The sequence below is a fragment of the Abramis brama genome (genome assembly GCF_963993115.1).
Source record: "Abramis brama genome assembly, chromosome: 8".
Lineage (NCBI taxonomy): Eukaryota > Metazoa > Chordata > Actinopteri > Cypriniformes > Leuciscidae > Abramis > Abramis brama.
The window spans coordinates 12425869-12449322 of NC_139970.1; the positions used below are offsets into that span (position 1 = coordinate 12425869).

Here is a 23454-nt window from a genome sequence, read left to right on the forward strand (position 1 = left end):
GAAACTTTAAGTTCGCTCGCAAAATCTTTGCGTTCCCTCGAGAAACTTTACATTCGTTCGCAAAACTTTGCATTCGCTAGCAAAACCTTTGCGTTCCCCGGAGAAACTTTACGTTCGCTCGCAAAACCTTTGCGTTCCCTCGAGAAACTTTACGTTCGATCGCAAAACCTTTGCGTTCCCTCGAGAAACTTTACATTCGATCGCAAAACCTTTGCGTTCCCTCGAGAAACTTTACGTTCGCTCGCAAAACCTTTGCATTCCCTCGAGAAACTTTACGTTCGCTCGCAAAACCTTTGCGTTCCCCCTATAAACTTTGCATTCATTCGCAAAACCTTTGTGTTCCCCCCGAGAATCTTGGCATGCGCTTGCAAATGTTTTATGTTCCCCAGAGAAAATTTGCGTTTGCTTGCAAATGTTTTGCATTCCCCGTAGAAACTTGCCGTTCCCTGAAAAACTTTGCGTTCCCCCTAAAAACTTTGCATTCGCCTGCAAAACCTTTGAGTTCCCCCGAGAAACTTTGCGTTCACTCGCAAATGTTTTGCGTTCGCTCACAAATGTTTTGTGTTCCCCGAGAAACTTTCCGTTTCCCTTAGAAACGCTCGCAAAACCTTTGTGTTCCCACGAGAAACTTTACATTCGCTTTTGAGATGTTTGCGAGCAAACGCAAAGTTTCTCAGGGAAACACAAACTGTTGTGCGAGAGGATGCAAAAATATTTCATATTTCCTTCACCATGTCCCTTTAGGGGCTCCGTACTAAGAAGTATATCCTACTAAAGCACAAGGGCATCCATTGCAGACTGGTGGGAGTGACAACATTCATTATGGGTTTTTTTCTACCTATTTGTTTTTTTTTTTAGTTAGGTAGCACCGATTTCAAAACAATTTTCACCTTTCTACTGCATAGATAGAAATAACTGCATTTTATTTAAAGCCCATTCTGCCAGTGCTGAAGGACTCCTTTAAGTACACTTTTAAAAACAGCCATGAAAGTGTACTCTTTTTAAGTACGCTGAAGTGGCCTTTTATTTAATTAATATTATATTATCTGAAAGTACAGTTTTTGACAATATACATTTAAGATTTGAAAAACACAACATAAGTTTTTCACAACGGTGGTGACAGTATTTTAATTTTTTGGTCAATTATTCCTTTAAGACCATCATGAAATTTCAAATTGGTCTAAGCTGTGTCAATGAATTACTAAAGGTTTAATTACTAAAATAATTACTAAATTACTTTCTAAAATGGTAGGCTTTGGTATATTTTAACATTAAACTGAAGGATGCAACCATGATGATGGTGATAATATTTTGCCGTACCAGATGTTAGTGTCAGGCTGTAGCAGAGCATTAATGCGGTTCACAATCCAGCTGAAGAGACGTCCATAAAGGGCTTTAGACATGGCGTCTCTCACATCAGTGGCCTTGTCCACAGTATTGGTGCGAATGATGGTTTCTCCACGAGTTACCACACAGTGGGAGGTCAAAGCTTCCTGAAGCTCCTCAGAGCCGATACTGAGCAGAGCGGCCGCTGTCCACAGCACATACAGAGAGAAGGACATCAGGAATGGATCTGTAACTCTTGCTTTTTGTCTGCCAGTTTATTATTGACAACATTTGTGAGATTTATGTCATGAGGAAAATGTGGGTTCCGTAAATGCAAACCTAGAAATTAACATTCATGAAAATAATCAGGCACTTACCATCATCTAAGGCCTCAGAGTTGGGCACCTCACTCTTGTCGCTCTGATGTTGGGAGCTGGTGGATGTAAACTCAATATTTCCTGTATTTAAAATGGCTGCTAGAATTTTGTACACAGAATTCACTTCCTGTATATAAAGATAGAAAATATTTTATATTGAAGTATGAAAAAACATGGAAGAAAGCCTGACTAACAAAATTGTTTCTCAAAGGGATTGTTCAACCATAAAATAAAAAATAAAATCCTTCTTTATGTCATTTCAAACCTATGACCTTTCTTCTGTGGAACATAAAAGGGAAATATTCTGAGGCCCCACTGACTTTCATTTTATGGACAAAAAAACTCATTTACATTTTTTTAAATCTTCTTTATGTTCCACAGAAGAAATAAATGAATACATGTTTGGAACGACATGAGAGACATGATTAATTTAGGGAACAATCCCTTTAATAATTATTGCATAATTGCATATGATTAAGAAATATACAACAGGATTTCAGCTGTACCTCCTCAGTAAATCCTATGATACGGAAACAGTCCTGAATGGCACCAAATTGCTCCTTGTACAGTTTGCTAGAGATGATGTCCTGCATTACTTTACCATTAAAACAATCAATGTATCTGAAAAACCAAAAAAGTAACATGAATCTCTGATCCTAACTGTAGATATGTTAACTAGATTCAGAATTACACATCTTTTTAAGCACTGAGTTTGTTACAAACCTGGGAGCAGTTTTGTTGGGTAGTCTGTATTTCTTGAGGTTGTCTTGGTGGTAAAGACCAGCATAGATATAGTAAAATATGTGGAAGTTTTTCTCGCCCCTGCAAAAGAAAATGTAAGATGTGAAGAATAATATATGTCAGCAAAAATGTGGGAAAGAATTGTTAAAAAGTTTAAAGTCAACATGAGCAGTCTTGTGGGGAATGATTCAGCCCCACACATTAAAATTCCAAAGAAAAAAACGTCTTTCTATTATTTTGGTTGATGTCACCTGTCAAAGACCACTTTTCACCATCCCATCAATTCCCTATGGGTAAAATCAAGTCCTTCCCTACATGTTTATCTTGTTAATATTATGTTTCACTCAGAAATATTTCACATTACAGAAGTAAAAAGGGTTGCAAACAGTGTTCAATGTTGACTTTAACGGCCTGATGGCCAAAGATCTATGCAAAGTGGTTTCTCACGTAGCCTGTTTGATGACTCTGGATTTTTCCAGAAGATATTCGGAGATCTTAGCACCCATCACCGCCCCTGTGGGTGTAAACTTCATCTCCAGGTACTTTCCAAAGCGGCTTGAGTTATCATTAATGGCCGTACACGCATTACCGAACGCCTCCACCAGGGGATTCACTTGAAGAATCTTCTCACGAAGTGTACGATTATTAGCCTTGAAATAGAAAACAACAGATGATGTTTGAAGAGCCTGACCCAGATTTTTAATCTGCTAATTTTACAGCCATATTGATTACATCAATAGAGGGAAAATCATCAAGAATCCCATAATCAAACATGAAAGATCGGTTACTGAAGTATTTCTTTGAAGCATATGAGTATTTATGAATTGATTTAGGTAGTGTATCAAAGTTGTGAGTACCTTGCCCAGAAATGTGAGATGTTGGACGATGAGGTGAGCACTCTCCGTTTTACCAGCTCCACTTTCTCCACTAATGATTATGCACTTCACAGACAAAAACAATGAAAACATATAAACACAATGTACAGAGCAGGCACATGGATAGATTAACATACCCAGCAGCACCAATAAGAGGATGATTGTTTGTTATTCCCCAGAAATGGAATAAAATCTCATTTACACCACATATTATAACACTTGTGATGTGGTCAAAAAATAAAATAAAAAAATATATATGTATATATATATATATATATATATATATATATATATATATATATATATATATACACAGTGAGGAAAATAAATATTTGAACACCCTGCTATTTTGCAAGTTCTCCCACTTGGAAATCATGGAGGGGTCTGAAATTGTCATCGTAGGTGCATGTCCACTGTGAGAGACATAATCTAAAAACAAAAATCCAGAAATCACAATATATGATTTTTTAACTATTTATTTGTATGATACAGCTGCAAATAAGTATTTGAACACCTGTCTATCAGCTAGAATTCTGACCCTCAAAGACCTGTTAGTCTGCCTTTAAAATGTCCACCTCCACTCCATTTATTATCCTAAATTAGATGCACCTGTTTGAGGTCGTTAGCTGCATAAAGACACCTGTCCACCCCATACAATCAGTAAGAATCCAACTACTAACATGGCCAAGACCAAAGAGCTGTCCAAAGACACTAGAGACAAAATTGTACACCTCCACAAGGCTGGAAAGGGCTACGCGAAATTGCCAAGCAGCTTGGTGAAAAAAGGTCCACTGTTGGAGCAATCATTAGAAAATGGAAGAAGCTAAACATGACTGTCAATCTCCCTCGGACTGGGGCTCCATGCAAGATCTCACCTCGTGGGGTCTCAATGATCCTAAGAAAGGTGAGAAATCAGCCCAGAACTACACGGGAGGAGCTGGTCAATTACCTGAAAAGAGCTGGGACCACCGTTTCCAAGGTTACTGTTGGTAATACACTAAGACGTCATGGTTTGAAATCATGCATGGCACGGAAGGTTCCGCTGCTTAAACCAGCACATGTCAAGGCCCGTCTTAAGTTTGCCAATGACCATTTGGATGATCCAGAGGAGTCATGGGAGAAAGTCATGTGGTCAGATGAGACCAAAATAGAACTTTTTGGTCATAATTCCACTAAACGTGTTTGGAGGAAGAAGAATGATGAGTACCATCCCAAGAACACCATCCCTACTGTGAAGCATGGGGGTGGTAGCATCATGCTTTGGGGGTGTTTTTCTGCACATGGGACAGGGCGACTGCACTGTATTAAGGAGAGGATGACCGGGGCCATGTATTGCGAGATTTTGGGGAACAACCTCCTTCCCTCAGTTAGAGCATTGAAGATGGGTCGAGGCTGGGTCTTCCAACATGACAATGACCCAAAGCACACAGCCAGGATAACCAAGGAGTGGCTCTGTAAGAAGCATATCAAGGTTCTGGCGTGGCCTAGCCAGTCTCCAGACCTAAACCCGATAGAGAATCTTTGGAGGGAGCTCAAACTCCGTGTTTCTCAGCGACAGCCCAGAAACCTGACTGATCTAGAGAAGATCTGTGTGGAGGAGTGGGCCAAAATCCCTCCTGCAGTGTGTGCAAACCTGGTGAAAAACTACAGGAAACGTTTGACCTCTGTAATTGCAAACAAAGGCTACTGTACCAAATATTAACATTGATTTTCTCAGGTGTTCAAATACTTATTTGCAGATGTATCATACAAATAAATAGTTAAAAAATCATACATTGTGATTTCTGGATTTTTTTTTTTGATTATGTCTCTCACAGTGGACATGCACCTACGATGACAATTTCAGACCCCTCCATGATTTCTAATGGGAGAACTTGCAAAATAGCAGGGTGTTCAAATACTTATTTTCCTCACTGTATATATATATATATATATATATACATAATATAATATATAATATATAATAATATATATATATATAATACCTATACCTATATATATATATATATATACGTCTCTGATACCTATATCATTATTGTTAAAATACAAAACCAATTTTGTGATGCATGTACAATAGCTACCATTCAAAAGTTTGGGGTTGGTAAGATTTTTTTTTTCAATGTTTTTGAAAGAAGTCTCTTATACTCACCAAGGCTGCTGTAATATCTTGAAATAGTATTACAATTTAACCCTTTCATGCATGAATTATGATAACCTCAGTCAGGATTTTTTTCCTATGTGTTTTTATTGCTCTTAGGGCATGAAAAACAAGAATTGATTTGTATTTTATTTTTTTACAAATTTTTCAAAGAGATCTTCAGATGTCCACTTGAGTGGACAGCATGCAGTTGGTTTAAACTGAAGATATACTGTATTAAATATAAGACAATAATCAAACAGATAAAGTATGTGAATTTAACAAACTAATCAATGCAATTATATCAAATAATGTGAAAACTATAAAATATATACAAAAAATATAAATGCAAAATATTGCAATGGCTTCATACAACTTCATACAAGTTGCACTTCGCATATCTATGATATCAGAACATGAGGACGTGATTCCATCAGAATTTTCTACAGCCTGTCAAGGTACAACTGTGTAAACCACTCAGATGCTCCCTCCACTGCACCAGAGTATGGAGATTTACCCTTATTAGCTGATAATTCTGATTATGTTCAAGATGGACATGCACATTTCTATCATAGCCCTCCTCTGAGAAAACCTAGTGATACGTTTTTTCAATCTCATCTGAAATGATCAGTGTTGGGGGTAATGCATTACAAGTAACATGCATAACCCATTCAGATTACTTTTTTGATGTTACAAGTAAAGTAATGTGTTACAAGTAACATGCATTACCTAATCAGATTACTTTTTGATCTAACAAGTAATTAACTACAAGTAATGTGCATTACCTAATCAGATTACTTTTTGATGTAACGAGTAAAGAAACGGATTACAAGTAACATGCATTACGTAATCAGATTACTTTTTGATGTTATGAGTAAAAAAACGCATTACAATAACGCACATTACATAATCAGATTACTTTTTGATGTTATGAGAAAGGAAACGCATTACAAGTAACATGCATTATGTAATCAGATTACTTTTTGATGTTATGAGTAAATAAACGCATTAAAAGTAACATGCATTATGTAATCAGATTACTTTTTGATGTTATTAGTAAAAAAACGCATTACAATAACATGCATTATAAAATCAGATTACTTTTTGATCTAACAAGTAAAGTAATGCATTACAAGTGTCATACATTATGTAATCACATGACTTTTTTCGATGTCAATGGAAATTACATTCTAATAATACAAATACATTTATTTACAGTAGAAAAAGTCAATGCATATTAAGTTTTTAAGTTTTAAATTTCAAAAACAATATTCACATTATAATTATGAATTGTAGCTGAAATATAGCCATTGCATGCATGACGTCCACTACAGTGGACATGTGATTAATCAGAGTTTTCTCTCAATCTAAAATCAAAACTTGGAAAATTTTACTGTGATATGACTCATTAGATATTGCTTTATGCTGCAATATTTTTTTTACCTACAAGAGTCTCCTAGGATAGAAGGAATGGGTGGATATTCTGGAGCAACTTGGCATGTCTGACTGACCCTTGGCCATCTTGGTTTGGAGGGGGAAAAAATCGAAACACAAAGGCTTGCCACTTGGTTGCAATTTCTAGGATGATGCACCAGGGTCCAATGAAGAGATTGATGTGCAACTTTGCCATAAAAACCCATGCAAATTCAAGAAAATGCTTTTTTAATAGCTGTCCACTGTAGTGACCACTATGCGTGAAAGGGTTAAAGTAACTGTTTTCTACTTTAATATATTATAAAATGTAATTTATTCCTGTGATCAAAGCTGAATTTTCAGCATCATTACTCCAGTCTTCAGTGTGACACGATCCTTCAAAAATCATTCTAATATGATGATTTTCTGCTCAAGAAAATTTTCTTATGAGTACAATTTACAATGTAACCCCCCCCACACACACACACTAAATATGTTTGAGGAAACCGTGATGGATTTTTCAGGATTCTTTGATGAATAGAAAGTTGTAAAGAACATAATGTATTTGAAATACAAATATTTTATAATTCTGGACCAATTTTATGCATCCTTGCTAAATAAAAGTATTAATTTCTCTCTCAAACAAACAGACATTTTTTGAAAATGTATTAAACGTATCAAATCTTACCGACCCCAAATTTTTTAATTACATTGTTAGCCAGTATATTAAACTACTCTAAAAAACTGTTTTAAAAGAGACCATGAGTGAATTACACATGAGTATTATAAAACAAAGACAGCCTACTGTGTCAGTGAACTATGGCCGCTTGTTTCCGTCACAGAATAAAACATTTTAAAAGATAATTGCGACTTTTTATGTCACAATTGCAACCTTTTTTCTCATAATGTTTTGTGAGAAATTACTTTTTATCTCAGAATTGTGTGATAAAAAGTCACAATTGCATGATATAAATACAATTGCTGTTATAAAGTCAGAATTGTGGGATATAAACTTGCAATTCTGACTTTATTTCTCAGATGTAAAGTCGCAATTATTTTTTAAAATGTTTTATTCTGTGACGGAAACAAGCTTCCTATAGTGAACCATGCATATGTACGATATGTTTTATAACTGACAGTGCGGACACACCTGGTCTTTGGAGAGGGTGACCATGCTCTGATAGGCTGCATCGGCAGTGGCAAAGATGTGCGGGGGGTTAGTGGAGCGTTTCATCCCATGATAGAGCTTTGAGAACTGAGAACAGACACATTTTCAGGCAGGAAACTACCTCTTAGTTCACTCTCTACAAGGAAGCTTTGATTCAGAAAGCCAACTTAAAGTGGATGCCACATAAATTACGCATTTGATCAAAAATGGTATGCATTAGACATTAATTATGCCCTATTACACAACCTGATGTTGCTCATCTCACCTGTGGAGAGTAGATGCTCAGGCCCTGGAAGGGGTTAAGGGCTATGAGGATATCACCAACATACGTGTAGATCTGCAGATCCTGATACCGCTTCTGAAGATGTGTAATGATTGTTTCCTATAAAAGAGAGATGCTGGAGATGGAAATGTTTCCTTGTTGTTTATACTACCAGAGACTCACTGAATTCACATCATTTGAGCAGACAGTTTATTATTAGTTTGTAATTGAATTTCATTACACAGTGTCTATTAACACTAAGTGCTATGCAAATACCCCACCTTGTTGGTAGAAGCTATTTTTATTTTCATGATATCAGGCATTTTTAATCTTCTTTGAAATAACATGCACTGATCATGCTCAATAAGTCCAGGAACTGTAAATAAGATTGATACATTTTGATTCCATGTTGACTCTAGATCTAAAAGTAAAAATGTGTCTACTGGTATACGATTAAGAAAGCGAAAGCCTTTGCTTAAATTCCAGCTAGATCCTCTAAATACCTCATCTAAAACCTCCAGGTTCACCAGATCATCATCAGGACAGATCTCAATGATCAGGGTTTTCCGTGTGTTGATCCGCTCATGCCTATAAAAGACAATACAGCAATGTTACAGCCTCAATAAATATTACAACAAAGATCTATTCAATCATAAACAATTTTTTACAAATATTTTTTATTGTTGTGAGAGGTTGCCAGGGTGTCGCTATGCAATTTCTAGGGTGTTCTGTTGGGTTGTGGCGTTCTAGGTCAGGGGTGTCCAATCCTGCACCTGGAGGGTCCTGTCCTGCAGAGTTCAGCTCCAACATTAATTAAACACACCTGAACCAGCTAATCAAGCTCTCACTAGGCACTATAAGAAACATTTAGGCAGGTGTCGAGACAAGCTGGAGCCAAACTCTGCAGGACTTGAAACCTTCAATTTACACTATCATTCAAAAGTTTGACATTTGTATTATCTTTAAATGTGTACTAAAAACAGGAATTTTGTGAAATACTCTTACAATTTAAAGGGGACCTATTATGCCTGTTTTTACAATATGTAATACCGTTGTCTCAGGTGACCCAGAATGTGGATGTGAAGTTTCAGCTCAAAATATCCCACAGATCATTTATTAATTATACTATGTTGTAAATGCCCATTTTTGAGTGAAAGAAAAAACATGCAGTTTTCATGCATGTATCTTTAAATGCAAATGAGCTGCTGCGCTCCACCCCCTCATCCAGAAGAGGGCGGAGCCTTTAGTGCCTCAGATACTCTGCTAACTAACAAAACACCTGTTTGGGTTTGATTATCATCTCTATCACAGTCACACTCAAGTGACATTGCAGTTCTTCATCATCAGATGAAGAATAATATTTGCATGTGTTTTAAAGCCATATCAGTCTAAACTTTTGATAAATGGTTTTCTGAGTGCACACATCCGAATCACATGCACAGAAAGCTGCCTGTCAGACGACGTGTCCTGTGAGTATTAAACTAAGCTCCCTTTCATGTATTATTCCGCTTAAACTATCAAATACACACAAAATTATGTCAAAAACACAAAGTTCACATAAACAGTCGGTTATTTTCGTGAACTTAAACAGCAGGGAAAGAAATCACATGTGTTTATTAGATTTGTGTATTAAAGAGAAAGCAGGGTAATGTACAATACCTACTGCTGTATATGCTGTTAATATGAATCAAACAACAAAAAGACTGAAAATCACTCACTGCTCTTGATTGAATAACTTTAGTTGCTTTAATAAGAACATTTCTTACTTGAATGCTGCTGTTAAATGCTCTGGCGAGGAGATAAATATGGCCGACTGTGTATAGAGCTCACTAAAGGGGAGGAGCTATGCTAATATAGGCAGATTCCATTGCCAGTTGTGGGCGGAGCCTAAATGTCTCATTTTGAGACACTGTTTCAGATTTATGGGCAGAATAACACACAGAGTGGATGGATTTTTTACCACAATATTGTGGTTGTGTATACACACTGCGGACACATTATTATGTTCAAAAACAATATAAAAGTGATTTTTACATAATAGGTCCCCCTCTAAAATAACTGTTTTCTATTGTAATATATTTTAAAATGTATTTTTTTTCCTGCAATGCAAAGCTGAATGTTCAGCATCAGCGAAACATAATCCTTCAGAAATCATTCTAATATGCTGATTTGCTGCTCAAGAAATCTTTCTTATTATTATGAATATTGAATATGTGATGCATTGTTTTTCAGGATTCTTTAATGAATAGAAAGCTCAAAAGAACATCATTTATTTGAAATATAAATCTTTCTTTACTGTCACTTTTGATCAACTGAATCAAGTGGAAAAAAAATCCACTGGCCACAAACTTTTGAACGGTAGTGTAAGTCTATGGGAATTTTTGCCCATTTTATCATCCATCTGGTTAAAACAATGTAAGTCTGATCAAATGTGATGGCACATCATTGAGGTCTCATTCATGTTCATAGCACAAATGGTGTAAAACTAGTTAGTTACATGAAAGGTTAATACTTGGGGGCAGATTTGCTGACCGCTTACACCAGCACAAACCCTTTTTTGCCATTAAAAAGACTACTGTCATCAAAGACACGCAGTGAAAAATGAGCGCTGAAAAGGCGTGCACTGTAAAATTTTTTCGCAATTTTAACTGTAAAAAACTGTAAAAAAGCAACAGAAAATTTTTTTTAATTCCTTAACGGTATGTACCCTTACTATATACAGTGAAAAACTGTAATAGCTCTCACGGGACATTTCATGTAATTTTACATTAATATACTGTTAAATGTACGGATTTTGGAAGTACACTGTAAAAAAAAAACTTACTGTTGCATTTACCGTACCTTACCGTAAAAAATACGGTAGCAAATGTTTACTAATTTTACAAAGTTTTACATCATCGAACTAAAAATTACGGTGAAAAACTGGCAGCTGGTTGCCAGTACTTTACCGTAAAAAATACGGTATAAATATTGAACTAAAGTTTACGGTAAAATACTGGCAACCACAGTTGCCGGTTTTTTACCGTAAATTTCACAGTTTTTTTTAACAGTGTGGACACATTTATTTTCGTGGCTGACCTTATTGCATATGCATTTGTAGGAGTTTCCCATTCAGATGCAATATTTATGAGATTTAAATGAATCATGCAAGGTGATTTACTAAGGTTTGCTCTCGTCAATTTACTGGTATTTGCGGCATTATTTAACGGCCAAAAAAAGCGTGTCTTAAACGCTAATTTGCCCTGTTCCCTAAATCTGGTCCTTAGTGTTCAAATCCCTAACCCTTAATATTAGGAACAGTAGTTGTGATGCTTACCTTAGCAAACACCAAAAAACTAAAAACGTCTGCAGTCTCTGGGTCTATGTGGGTCTATTCTCTGGGGTTTAAAGGCTATTACAGCGTGTCATGAATGCACTTCATCAGGGTTTGACCCTCTATTGTATTTCTGACCTTTAGATCATGTGAAAGCAGCTGCTCTTTTCACAGCTCTTAAAACCCATCGGGCCCCGGGGACATGACAGCGTACAGACACAATACACTGCGCTTTATGTGTGCGAGAAACAGACAGACTGAGTGTGTGTGGCGCTGTCTCTGTGTGTGTATCAGTGTTCCCTCGCTCTGTAATCACTTCACTGATATTTGCCATCAGTGACTAAACAGAGAGAGCACAGCCAAGCTCATAATCTCATTACGTCTCTCTCACTGTCACTATCAGGCTAGCAGATTATACGTGGCCTGGGGAACGAGGGGATACAATCTGGCAACCCAGTGACTGTTTATTCACTATCAATCACGTACCAAGTTAACCCCTACTTTCTCAAAACAAGTTCACATTGTCTTTATAGACACTCCAGAACAAGAGTACTGTGGAAATGAAGGAACGTTGTCAAATCCTCTTTATTGCATTGAGTTCATCAGGGTTAGATTAATTCATTTAACCCTGAATCAGAGAGATAGTTAGAGGGTTAAGAGTGCTAATCTAACACGCTAGTTGTAGGATTCAGATGTATCTTTGTCCAATAAATCTCCCAAGCAACAAAACCCCAACATAACCCCAAATGCACAATTGAACTGAAAAAAGTGAAACGACGGTGTCATTTATTTAAATCGCATTTTTATACCGGCCTAGTATAAAAGCTAATAACACTTCACCATAGAAAAACACAGTTGATGTGCAGCTAGCTTTTTTTTATAAAATAAGAGAAATTATGATGCATTTTTTAAAAAGACATCACAATAAATGTTAAGTTATTTCAAAGTTTAGAGTGAATTTAAATTACTAAAAATTTATAAAATTATTTTTTGTTTTATAAGCGAATTCTACTTACTGTAGTTTTAATTAGTTTTAGTTTTTGTTTATGGTGAAACTAACTATATTATATTATATTATATTATATTATATTATATTATATTATATTATATTATATTATATTATATTATATTATATTATATTATATTATATTATATTATTGTGCAACATTAATTACAATTTTGGCATATTTCTATTAGAAAATAGATTGATTAAGTATAGTATATGCTCTTTATAATATTTTTACTTTGTATGAATGTTTTTGTCTTTGGGAAAAGGAATATTTTTGATTATTATTAAATAAAAATTTAAAGTCTGAACCAAACCTAGTAAATAAATATAATTTGAGAAAAACTATAAAAAACTAAAGAGTGTACAATTTTAAGTTGGTCCAAGTTATCTTTTTTTCTGAGCGTACAAAAGTTTTGTCTGTAATTAATACTTTTATTTAGCAAGGATGCATTCAGTTGATCAAAAGTGACAGTAAAGACGTTTAGGCCTGGTTTCACAGACAAGGTTTAGATTAAGCCAGGATTAGGCCTTCGTTCAATTAGGACATTTAAGTAGCTTTTATTATTGTGCCTTAAAAAAAACATTACTGGTGCGCATCTCAAGACAAAACAATGACACTGACATATTGTAAGATCTCAATGCAAGTTGTTTTCCGTTAAAACAGCTCAAACATGCATTTTAGTCTGGGACTAGGATTAAACCTCGTCTGTGAAACCGGGGATAATGTTACAAAATATTTATATTTCAAATAAATGCTGTTCTTTTGAACTTTCTATTCATCAAAAGAATCCTGAAAAAATGTATCACGGTTTCCACAAAAATATGAAGCAGCGCAACTGTTTTCAACATTGATAATAGTAAGAAATGTTTCTTGAGCATCAGATTATCATATCAGAATGATTTCTGAAGATCATGTGACACTGAAGACTGGAGTAATGACGCTGAAAATTCAGCTTTGATCAGACAAATAAATTATATTTTAAAACAGATTAAAATAGAAAGCAATTCTTTTAAATTATAATATATCACAATATTACTGTTTACTGTATTTTTGATCAAATAAATGCTGCCTTGTTGTACATGAGAGAAACATTAACTTTTGAACGGTCGCAATGCAATAATTTCTTTGTTTTGGCAAAGCAAATAAACAACAAATACAGGCCTCATCTATAATCATGCTGTTTTTCTTGTGAAAGCTTTTGAATACAGTACACAGAAACATTATACACTGTTAAATACTTATATTTGATATTCAGCAATGGGCACTTTTAAACAAATCTAAAGGCGAACGTGAGCTAATATAACTCAACCATTAGGAATACTATAGGCAGGGCACACTCCCCTCGACAAGATCTGCAGGTTTTGAGGGGTCTAAATGAGTATTTTGGATGAGAAGCCAGTGGAAACGCTTTCATTATGTTTCCCTGTATCATCTACAGTACAACAGCCTCAGAGATATCCATTTGACTTAATAGAAGCTGTCAGGGATGCTGCATCTAATGCTCCTGGCTCTCAGGATAAACCTGAGGAGTTTCATTCCTCCACAGATAACACTGCCATCTGCTGGAAAGAGGAAGCCCTCAACACAGATGATAGATGACACAGTAATATAAAAAACTCTGATTTGTATATCTCTAGACTGTCACAACAGCAAGTCTCACTGTCTCATATTAACACGTGATAAATCCACTAGGACAGCTCTGCATCTGCAGAAGACAGTGATGGATGCAAGACGAGCTCCTCACAATGGTCAAGGCTGCCAGCTCTTTGCTCTGACCCTGAGAGGAATCAAAAACACCTCAAACCGTTTCAAAACGACAATCTATGACTGGCAGGCTATTATCAAACCAGTGGTGATGTTTAACGCTCTGCCTTTTTTTAAACGTGCCGCAATCTGTTTCTCTGTGGCTCCTGAACATATCGATCTGGTTTCAGAGAAGAGCTGAGAGGTCATCTAACACAGCGCTGTTGGTGTACCTGGTGGTCCTGGTCCTGCTGCCCACGTCTTGTTGCTCGCGGATGAGGACTGACAGCTGATGCCGGAGAGACGTGTCTTTCCCATGAGCCTGTTTAATGAATGGATGCTCCAGCAGATGCATCACTGATGGACGCGTCTCAAAATCTTTGATCAAACACCTGCAGAGAAATGAGAGGAGACATAATATGAGAAAACAGAAAGAAAGAGAGCAGAGAAACAAGCAAACATAGAGCGTTCCATATAAATGAACATGAAACATGAGTAACACAGGATAAAAAGATCCTGTAAAATCCCGTAAAGGCCTTCAGGAAGGTACGGCATGTCACCTGTACATCCTCATACAGCTCCAGTCTCCGATACGCCTCACAGAAAGCTCTCGGAGGTCTGAGCTGAACCTCGCTCTGTCTTGCTCTCTCGTCACCATGTGTTCAGTGCAAACACTCTTATCATGTGTCCTCAGGCTTGTGTCTGTTGTTCTGGACTGCACAGTGGCCTGTCGACCATGGCTTATGGCATTATTATTTTATTTCGAACAGGATTTATTTCATTTGTAGCTGTACCTTTGTGAAAAAAGTGTTCTTAATTGTATTGAATGTGCACTTATAGTGTAAATCAAATCTTAAAAGTATATTTTTCAAAAACTGTAGCCTACTTGCAAATAATATGATGTTAAATTAAAGGCCACTTACGCAAGTGTACATGAAAAGTTAATATATTTTAAATGTCCTAAACTGCAACTCTGTGTCATTACAAACATATTTAAAAAATACATGACATACAAGTTTGAATGGAAATTATATTAAAGTATATTTTAGTTCAACTTAAATGCTTTTTACAAAATTGTATCAATATTAATTTAATTGCAATTAACAAAGTCAAGTATACATTCAGTTCGCACATCGCACTTTTTAAAGGTTTAGTTCACCCTAAAATGAAAATGAAGTCATCATTTACTCACTCCGGTGTTGTTCTAATGCAGTATATCTGTTCTTTCTTTTTTGGACCAAAAAAGTTGAAATTTAAAAAATGTCCTTTTTTGCACTCATCCATACAGTATAATGGCAGTGATAGCGACCAGCATCAAGCTTTTAAAGATGCAAAAGTATCACAGAATGATCCCATGTGACACTTGTCATTTATTTCAAGTGTTCTGGGGTATATGACAGGGTTTGGTGAAAAACAAACAGAAATGTAATGTTTTATTTAACGATAATCTTGACCTTGGCCGCTGTGCACGACTGCGCGTTCATGAGATTCGACCAGAGAAACTCACAAGTTGTGAGAAATCAAGATAAAACGTGACATGTAATACAACAACAAGAAATCCCCCCCCCCCAAAAAAAATAACATTTTGCTATTCACTGCCATTATATGGACAAGCCGGGCATTTAAAAAAAAAAAAAAAATCTCCTTTTGTGGTCCGAAAAAGAAAGAAGGTTATACGGTATTACAACAATACCAGGGTGCGTAAATTATGACTTCATTTTCATTTTAGGGTGAACTACCCCTTTAAGTATATGATTTATTTTTGCAAAATGTCTTTTCCTATATTCTTCTAAAAGAATGCCTTTCTCCTCATCTGTCCGGATTTCAAAGGTTTGGATTTCTTTTCTTGTTTTCCTAATTTTCCAGTGTCGGTCTAAATCTCAGTGTCCTGCTTTCCTCTCGACTGGAACTGCTGCTGGGCTGAGACCAGCTCTTGTAGATTGGGCCGAGGGGTCTGTCATTAGCACACGGCATGACTGAGGGTCTGAACAGCAGGCGCTCTGATAGCAGAGGAGAAGACATTCAGCTGCACAATTACACACGCATTCAGAACAACAGTGTGCACTTATACACACAGGCGGAGAACAAACAGCCGGCACCTTGTGATAACACAGTGTGCCCATACACTTACTGTTGCACCACACACACACACACACACACACACACACACACACACACAGACAGGATTTATGCGGCGGAATTATTTCTGATCTAATGTTCCTAAAAACCCAGTTTTTAGTGTGATGTCTATAAAAAGCTTCATCTAGGTTGAAGAATATTTATTGTGCCAAACACAAATGCTGACCGCTGTATTGCAATTTGTTTTTGTGCGAGTAGGCCTATATGTGTATTTTTCATGGATTTAATTAATCACATCATAATTAGACAAACAGATTTATACAAACGGATATCAGTTTGTTTAATAATGACACTGGAGCATGTTGTGGACACTAAAGCCTCTTCAACTTAAATTAAATACTCCCCAAGACAGGAACAATGGACTCTCTGCATGCCTACTGCCTATAGGTGTTTCTAATAAAATCTCAGAAAACACAATGCAAGCTTCTGGTATCCTTTCCATGCAATCTGTTGGCAATCACATCATTTACTACATGGCACAAGCTGATTCTGCAGCCAAATGAGCTTGCTTGCTCAACATTTATATAGTCAGTTTCACTTTAAGACTATAAGTAACGTTGCACTTACATTTCTACTAACTCTCATTATAGTGTTTGTAGAGAATTTGTAGGGTTAGGGTTAGAATAAGGGTTATTTAAGCCCCTTTCACACAGAAATTACGGAAAATACACAGATAATCTGTCCCGGGATTTGTCCTGGGATCATTTGATTTTGGTTCATTCACACCAAATTTGGTGATTTTCCGGAATCTGTGAGTGCGTTCACACACATCCCGTAAAGATCTTGTAAAGACACGTGACGTCAGGATGTGACGTGTAACGTACGCGTTGAAAACATGTACAGCTAATGCATCGCGCACCGTTCCACAAAGCTGGCGAACGATCTCAGCTTCAGCACGGATAGTAAGGAGCTCCCTGGTCTCTGCTTCATTCCAGTTTGCAGACATTTTTTCACTCTTTCTTTGTTGATGACGAACACAAACTGCCTTCTAAGAGCAACAGAGTCGCGCGATGGCACGTGCTTCATCACTACGACACACCTCTTACGGCATTGGTCCTGGCTTTTGTTCACACAGGGCACGTTCCGGGACTGATCCTGGCAATGTTACTAGGTCCCCATCCCGGCAGCGATCCCGGCATCAATCCTGGGACGTGTTTGCGTTCACACAGAAGGCACTCTAGCAATTTTACGGCAATTTCCCGGGATCAACGTGCTGTGTGAAAGGGGCTTTATAGTCAGTAGATTGTCTGTTGAGGACCATCACAATAAAGAGTTAGCAGATATTAAGCAGACCGTCTACTAACTGTCAGGTTTCGTACAAACGAAGCAGGCAAGATGGTAAGTTTGATATTTTAATAGCAGAATGGATCCGACACAGCGTGAAAGGTGAGTAAACAGGAAGTAGATAATTGGATGAAGCTTAACTGAATAACAAAGTCTCTCTTTCTCTTGCAGATGCAGATGATGAAGATTCTCTGAAGATGGACTGAAGACAGGCTGAAGAAGATCGGGATCAACGGTAAGTATGCAGGTAGGTGAAGTAGAGAGTCTGTGTGTCATGAATAGACATGTATTGACGACGCCAGACGAGGAGTGAAGGGAGAGTGCTGAATATATAGGGCTTGTTAACGAGGGAGTGCAGGTGATGATGATGATGGCTGATAGAGTGCAGGTGTGCCAAGGAGGATGATGAGAAGTGTAGTGCACACACAGATGAGGAAGAAGACGGTGAATGTGACACTAACACTCTAATGACTGCTAGTTGACATGTAGTTCCAAAGTTACTTATTGTCAACAGAATGTTCAAAAGGGACCATCAAAATAAAGTGTTACCAAAAAGTCTGGTTCAGAGTTTGAGATAAGCTTCCTCTGAACCCCTCCACCTCCCCCAGCTCCACCTGTCTAGATCTGCAACAGGATTTATGTATGTCTATTCATGCAGCAGCACATCTTACATGCTCACAGCAGAGTCCATACTTGCTCTGTGGGGAGGGTGCACAGCAGATCTAGTCCTCCAATACCAAACACATTAACATTAGCTATGTTTCCATCCAAAGTTGCTCATTTAACCTATGTGCAAAATTGGAATATTGCATAAAAAATTGCAAATAAAGCACTCTTTCCACACCATGTGTTCAAGAGAAGAAAATCACAACTTTTTGTAAAATTGGTAAACCTTTTGGTAAATTGTGAAATATCTGTAATAAAAATGGAAGTTGCTGGAAGAATCTGGGAAGAAACTGTGGCTCTTTTCTCCTACATCATAAATGACTTGCATCTCAGAGCGCACAGACGAAACACATTTAGATGCCTGGCGTTCGAGAACGCAATCATGTGAGACGCTACTGCCATTTTGATGATAGACTCAAACCAACATTTGAGAGGCTGTGCAATGATCCGCTGGTTAGTACAATTATCCAATCACATCCACTGTTGAGGAAAAGTCAGTTTTTATTTTTGCGCATTGAGGGATTTATTATGTGTTTCAAACGTAGTTTATGTGCATGTCGATTTATCGGATAAAATTCGGTATTGCATCATTATTTATGCACATCTTGGTGTTTCCATCCAGCATTTTTTTATGCGATATCCAAAAATGTGCATACAAATAGGCGGATGGAAACATAACTTTAGTCATATCAATTAGCATGTTGAAACTATTCAGAGAGTTGTCATAATTGAACTGTCGATCACAACTAATTAAAATATAGTTTATTACAGTATATTTTTACAGTATAACTACAGTAAACTTAACATTTCAGGGTTACACTTTATTTTAAGGCTTCATTGTTACAGTGTGATTATACATTTAAGAACTGAGTAATATCAATTAACAACATTTACTTACTATAGAGTTAAGGTAGGACTAGAATTTGGTTGAGGGTTAGTTGCATGTAATTATGCATAATTTACCGTTATTACTATAGTAAGTACATGAAACATAATAGTAACAAGGACACTGTAAAATAAAGTATTACCCATTTCAGTATATTAAATTAATCATATATTCTTAATAATGAGTTCCAAAAGCTTTAAATACCTTTAGCGTGAAGGTGAATTGCATCAATATTGCTTTGCCTTGCTGTGTGATACTTCCCCAAGACCACAAAATTATATTTCTATTTCTAAAAGTCTATTCAAAATAACATTTGTATTTATTAATTTGTTTCTCATCTTAAAGTCAGCATGAAAGTTGCAGCTGACTTCACTTCTGTTTTATGTAGCCTATTTCCCAGAGAAATGGCTGATCAAACAAGAAAAAAAAAAAAAAAGTAGGATGGGCCTAATTTTTTTCCCATCAGTTTTTGATAAATTGAGAAAAGTGAAAATCTGATTTAAATGATATAGACCAGCGGTTCCCATTCCCAAAGTTTTTATCCTCGATGCCCCCCTCCTTACATATAAAATAACCTGAGGAAATGAAGAGAAAAACTTCCACAGGTATACTACAGTACTGAACCTTCAAAACCGATGTTGCCCTGGAATAACCTGCAGTTAAGTGCCTTGCTCAAGGGCACAATGGTGATAGTTAATGGCTCAACCACTGTGGTCCCAGAAAGAACATCCAACCTTGAGTTTTAACCACAACACCAAACCATCCATTTGTGTGGAAAATTGTACAGAGTAGACACTCATGAGCACTTAAAAAGCAGTCAGGATAAAATCCCACCAGCACACAGATACATGCACAAACACACTTTATGAATATGACTACGTCTCTGCTTTTAATTCATCAGGAGCGGCCAGCAGACCCGCCACACTGACAAATGAACAACTAACACAAATAAATGAGTCAATTAGCATTCACAGCCCTCCTGCTGTGCACACAACATCCCTCTCTCTGATGTTTTCATTCTCAATAATGAAATAATAATCATTGCTCTTATACACACAGAGCTGGGCCTCTTTTATTTACAGTCTCTCTGACAGGAATTAGACCGTATATCTGAGAAGTTCTCTGCATGTTTTGCTCATACAGAAATAGCCAGCATTTGCCTTGTCAAGTGAAATTACTAGAGACAGAATAGAGGTAAAGAACCACAAAATGTATTTAGAATATCAGAATGTCATTCCATTAGACATCAAAAATATCAAGAGTTGTTTGATAATACTAATTTGATCATATAAAGATAATACTAAAACAAAACATTTCACAAAAAAAGCTGTCAGTATCACTCCGATCATATCTAGTCTTTCTGTGCTTTTTGTGTCAGATCTTGGTTTGGTTGTTCTTTTGGTCTTGTTTCCCTCCTCCTGTTCAATCTGTTTTGGCTCCTCCTCCTCGTTTGCTCATTCATCTTCTTGTTTCGCTGATTATTTGTCACCTCCTTCCCTTTATATTCCCTTTGTTAATCTTGTTCTGGTTTGTTATGCGTGTCTTCTCCTGTCTCTTGCTCTGTCAGTTGACTAGCACTATTTTCTGGTAACACTAGCACTAAATCTGAATTGTGACCTTTTATTCAAACAATTCACAAAAACTGAACCGTTCATTAAAGTAAACAATTGAAAATGGGGGAAAATCTCATTGTCAAATGTTTTTCTCTAATACACACTGGCCACAATTAACGGCAGCCTTTTATTCTTTTGCCAAGATAAGCAATCTGATTCTTCTCCTATAATGCCTGATGAGTTTGGAGATCAGAGATCATTCCTCCATACAGAATCTCTCCAGACCCTTCAGATTCCCAGATCCATGTTGATACACTCTCCTCTTCAGTTCTCTATAGGATTCAGGTCAGGGGACTAAGATAGTCATGGAAGAAGCTTCATTTTGTGCTCAGTGACTTATTTTTGTGTTGATTTTGACGTTTGTTTTGAATCAATGTCCTGATGAAAGATCCAACCACAGCCCATTAGATTTCTAGTAGACACTGTCAGATTTAGATTTTTTATCTGTTGGTATTTTAAATGGCATCTGAAATAATAAATGAAGTGCAATGTAGTGTTGTCAAAAATCTAGATTTTTCGATACATATCGATACTGAAATATCTGAAACGCTTCCAATAATCATTTCCCGCAGAATAGATACACGATAAAAGCTGCGCTTTCTCTCCGACAGCGAGTTACACACAAACCTGCTCTCAACTCACTCGTTTAATTTGATCCGGATGAAAATTGTTGGTGTTACAGGGCTTGAATTTTTCGCATATTGTGCATAATTTTACTAATTCCCACAAATGTTATGTTCACGGCCAAAGTGCGCGCACATAAAGCCAACTCTCAGTACTCTTTTTCGCTGCTTAAACAGTCACATATGCACAAAATAATGTCAAAATGCCGGTCTTGGCGAATATTCACGTAAACAGTCAGTGATGTTTTAAATTAACATAAACAGTTGAGAAAGAAAACGCACGTGTTACAGTATAATAGATCAGTGCGTCAGGACTTAAAGTGACAGCAGCCTAATAATTCTGCTGCCAAATTTTGAGATAATTTAAAAAACATCCATATGGCCGTTTTCCCCCATGGTCTCGATGTCAAAACTGAGGCCAGTGAAAATGCTGAGTGGCTAGTAACTTTGAAAAAGCACTAGCCACAGTGACTGGTGAGCAAAAAAAGTTAATTTCAAGCCCTGTATATTGTTTTGAAACCCTGAAAAAAAATTTAGTGTTTCCTAATTTTTGAATAATATTTCAATTATTTGCACACTTGAATTATCAATAACCTTGATTGATATTTTAAGGTATTTTATATTTATTGATAGGGTACAATTTTTTTTTTTTTTTTTTTTTTTAGGCAGATAAATACATGTTAAATGTCTGCACTTATCTTTCTTGGTGCTGATTAATGACTAGTCTGACTACTGCTGGCTAGAATAAATAATAAACATGGTTCATCAATCAGTACTTTTTACATGTAATACTTAAAAATCTAAATAAATAAAAAAAGAACGAAAACGAGTGCTTATACTTTTACTGAATACATATTTTATCAGGGTATGTGGATTTGTGTTCTTTGTCCACCACTGCTAGACCAAGGAAAAAATAAAACCCTATACTAGTGAGAAAACACATCAGAGCGAGAGTTTCCTCTGTACAGGGACAGAATGATAAAGCTGTTGTACTCACTGAGCAATGAAGTGGCTAAAACTCCTGCACCAGTGCTCAGGGTGTCGTAGGGTAGGTGATGGGTTCCTGCAGATAAAACACACAAAGACACAACAGGCTTGAATGAGACAGAAGCAAACGTATTGGACTGACCTCATTTAGTGATGGTAAATAAATTACAAATCTAAAGGGACAACTGTGTTTGTTCAGAACAAATGTCTGTTCGCATTCATCTCCTTACACAAAGAAAACCAGAAAACACAAACACATCATTCAGGTACAGACCTGTGCCAAAGAACAGCTATTCAGAACAACTTCTCTAGTATAAAAGGCTAGAAATCAAATACTTTACCTCTCTACAGTCCTGCACTAAAATCAATATGTTCTTTCAACTTTTCTTTATGCCGTCACTATCAAAAATCTCCCAGAACTTTCATACAATAATTGCAAATTTCAGGTTATAAATGCAGCATTTGTTATTATTCTGACAATGTTTGGTTTAGCACTGATGTTCAGGATGCGGTGTTATTTTAGTATCATTGATATACTATTAGAGTTTGTTTGTTTTTGTTAATATCTTGAATAGGATTTTAATTTTATATTTTATATAAAATTAATTATATATTTTAAGTTTTCTTTTTAATTTTAGCTCAAGTTTTAATAATCATATTGTGTTTATTAGTTAATTTATTTTTACATGCCTATGTTTTTATTAAGCTTCATGCCGCAATGCATGCTGGGAGCCACCATATTATAAAACTCATGGCTCCCAGCATGCATTGTGGCATGAAGCATGTCACCGTTGTTAAGATTCATATGCTGCTTCATGATGTCTGTGTGTGTCTATAAAAATAATCCTACAATGTATTTAAAAATCAAAATTCAGAATGTCTGATCTGTTG

The 23454-nt window shown here is 36.5% G+C and overlaps 1 protein-coding gene across 1 annotated transcript in view; it reads right to left on the reverse strand.

Moving 5' to 3' along the window:
* Nucleotides 1–15023, reverse strand: part of myo3b (myosin IIIB) — a gene marked incomplete at its 5' end in the record, with an annotated part of 113631 nt that extends 98608 nt beyond the window's left edge. The window contains 11 exons of the mRNA XM_084122895.1: nt 1321–1531; nt 1704–1830; nt 2210–2324; nt 2427–2525; nt 2892–3094; nt 3302–3385; nt 8020–8124; nt 8303–8419; nt 8803–8887; nt 14599–14757; nt 14926–15023. Of these exons, the coding sequence (XP_083979021.1) occupies nt 1321–1531; nt 1704–1830; nt 2210–2324; nt 2427–2525; nt 2892–3094; nt 3302–3385; nt 8020–8124; nt 8303–8419; nt 8803–8887; nt 14599–14757; nt 14926–15023 (1403 nt within the window). The remainder of the gene's footprint in view (nt 1–1320; nt 1532–1703; nt 1831–2209; nt 2325–2426; nt 2526–2891; nt 3095–3301; nt 3386–8019; nt 8125–8302; nt 8420–8802; nt 8888–14598; nt 14758–14925) is intronic.
* Between the last annotated feature and the right edge of the window lie 8431 nt (nt 15024–23454).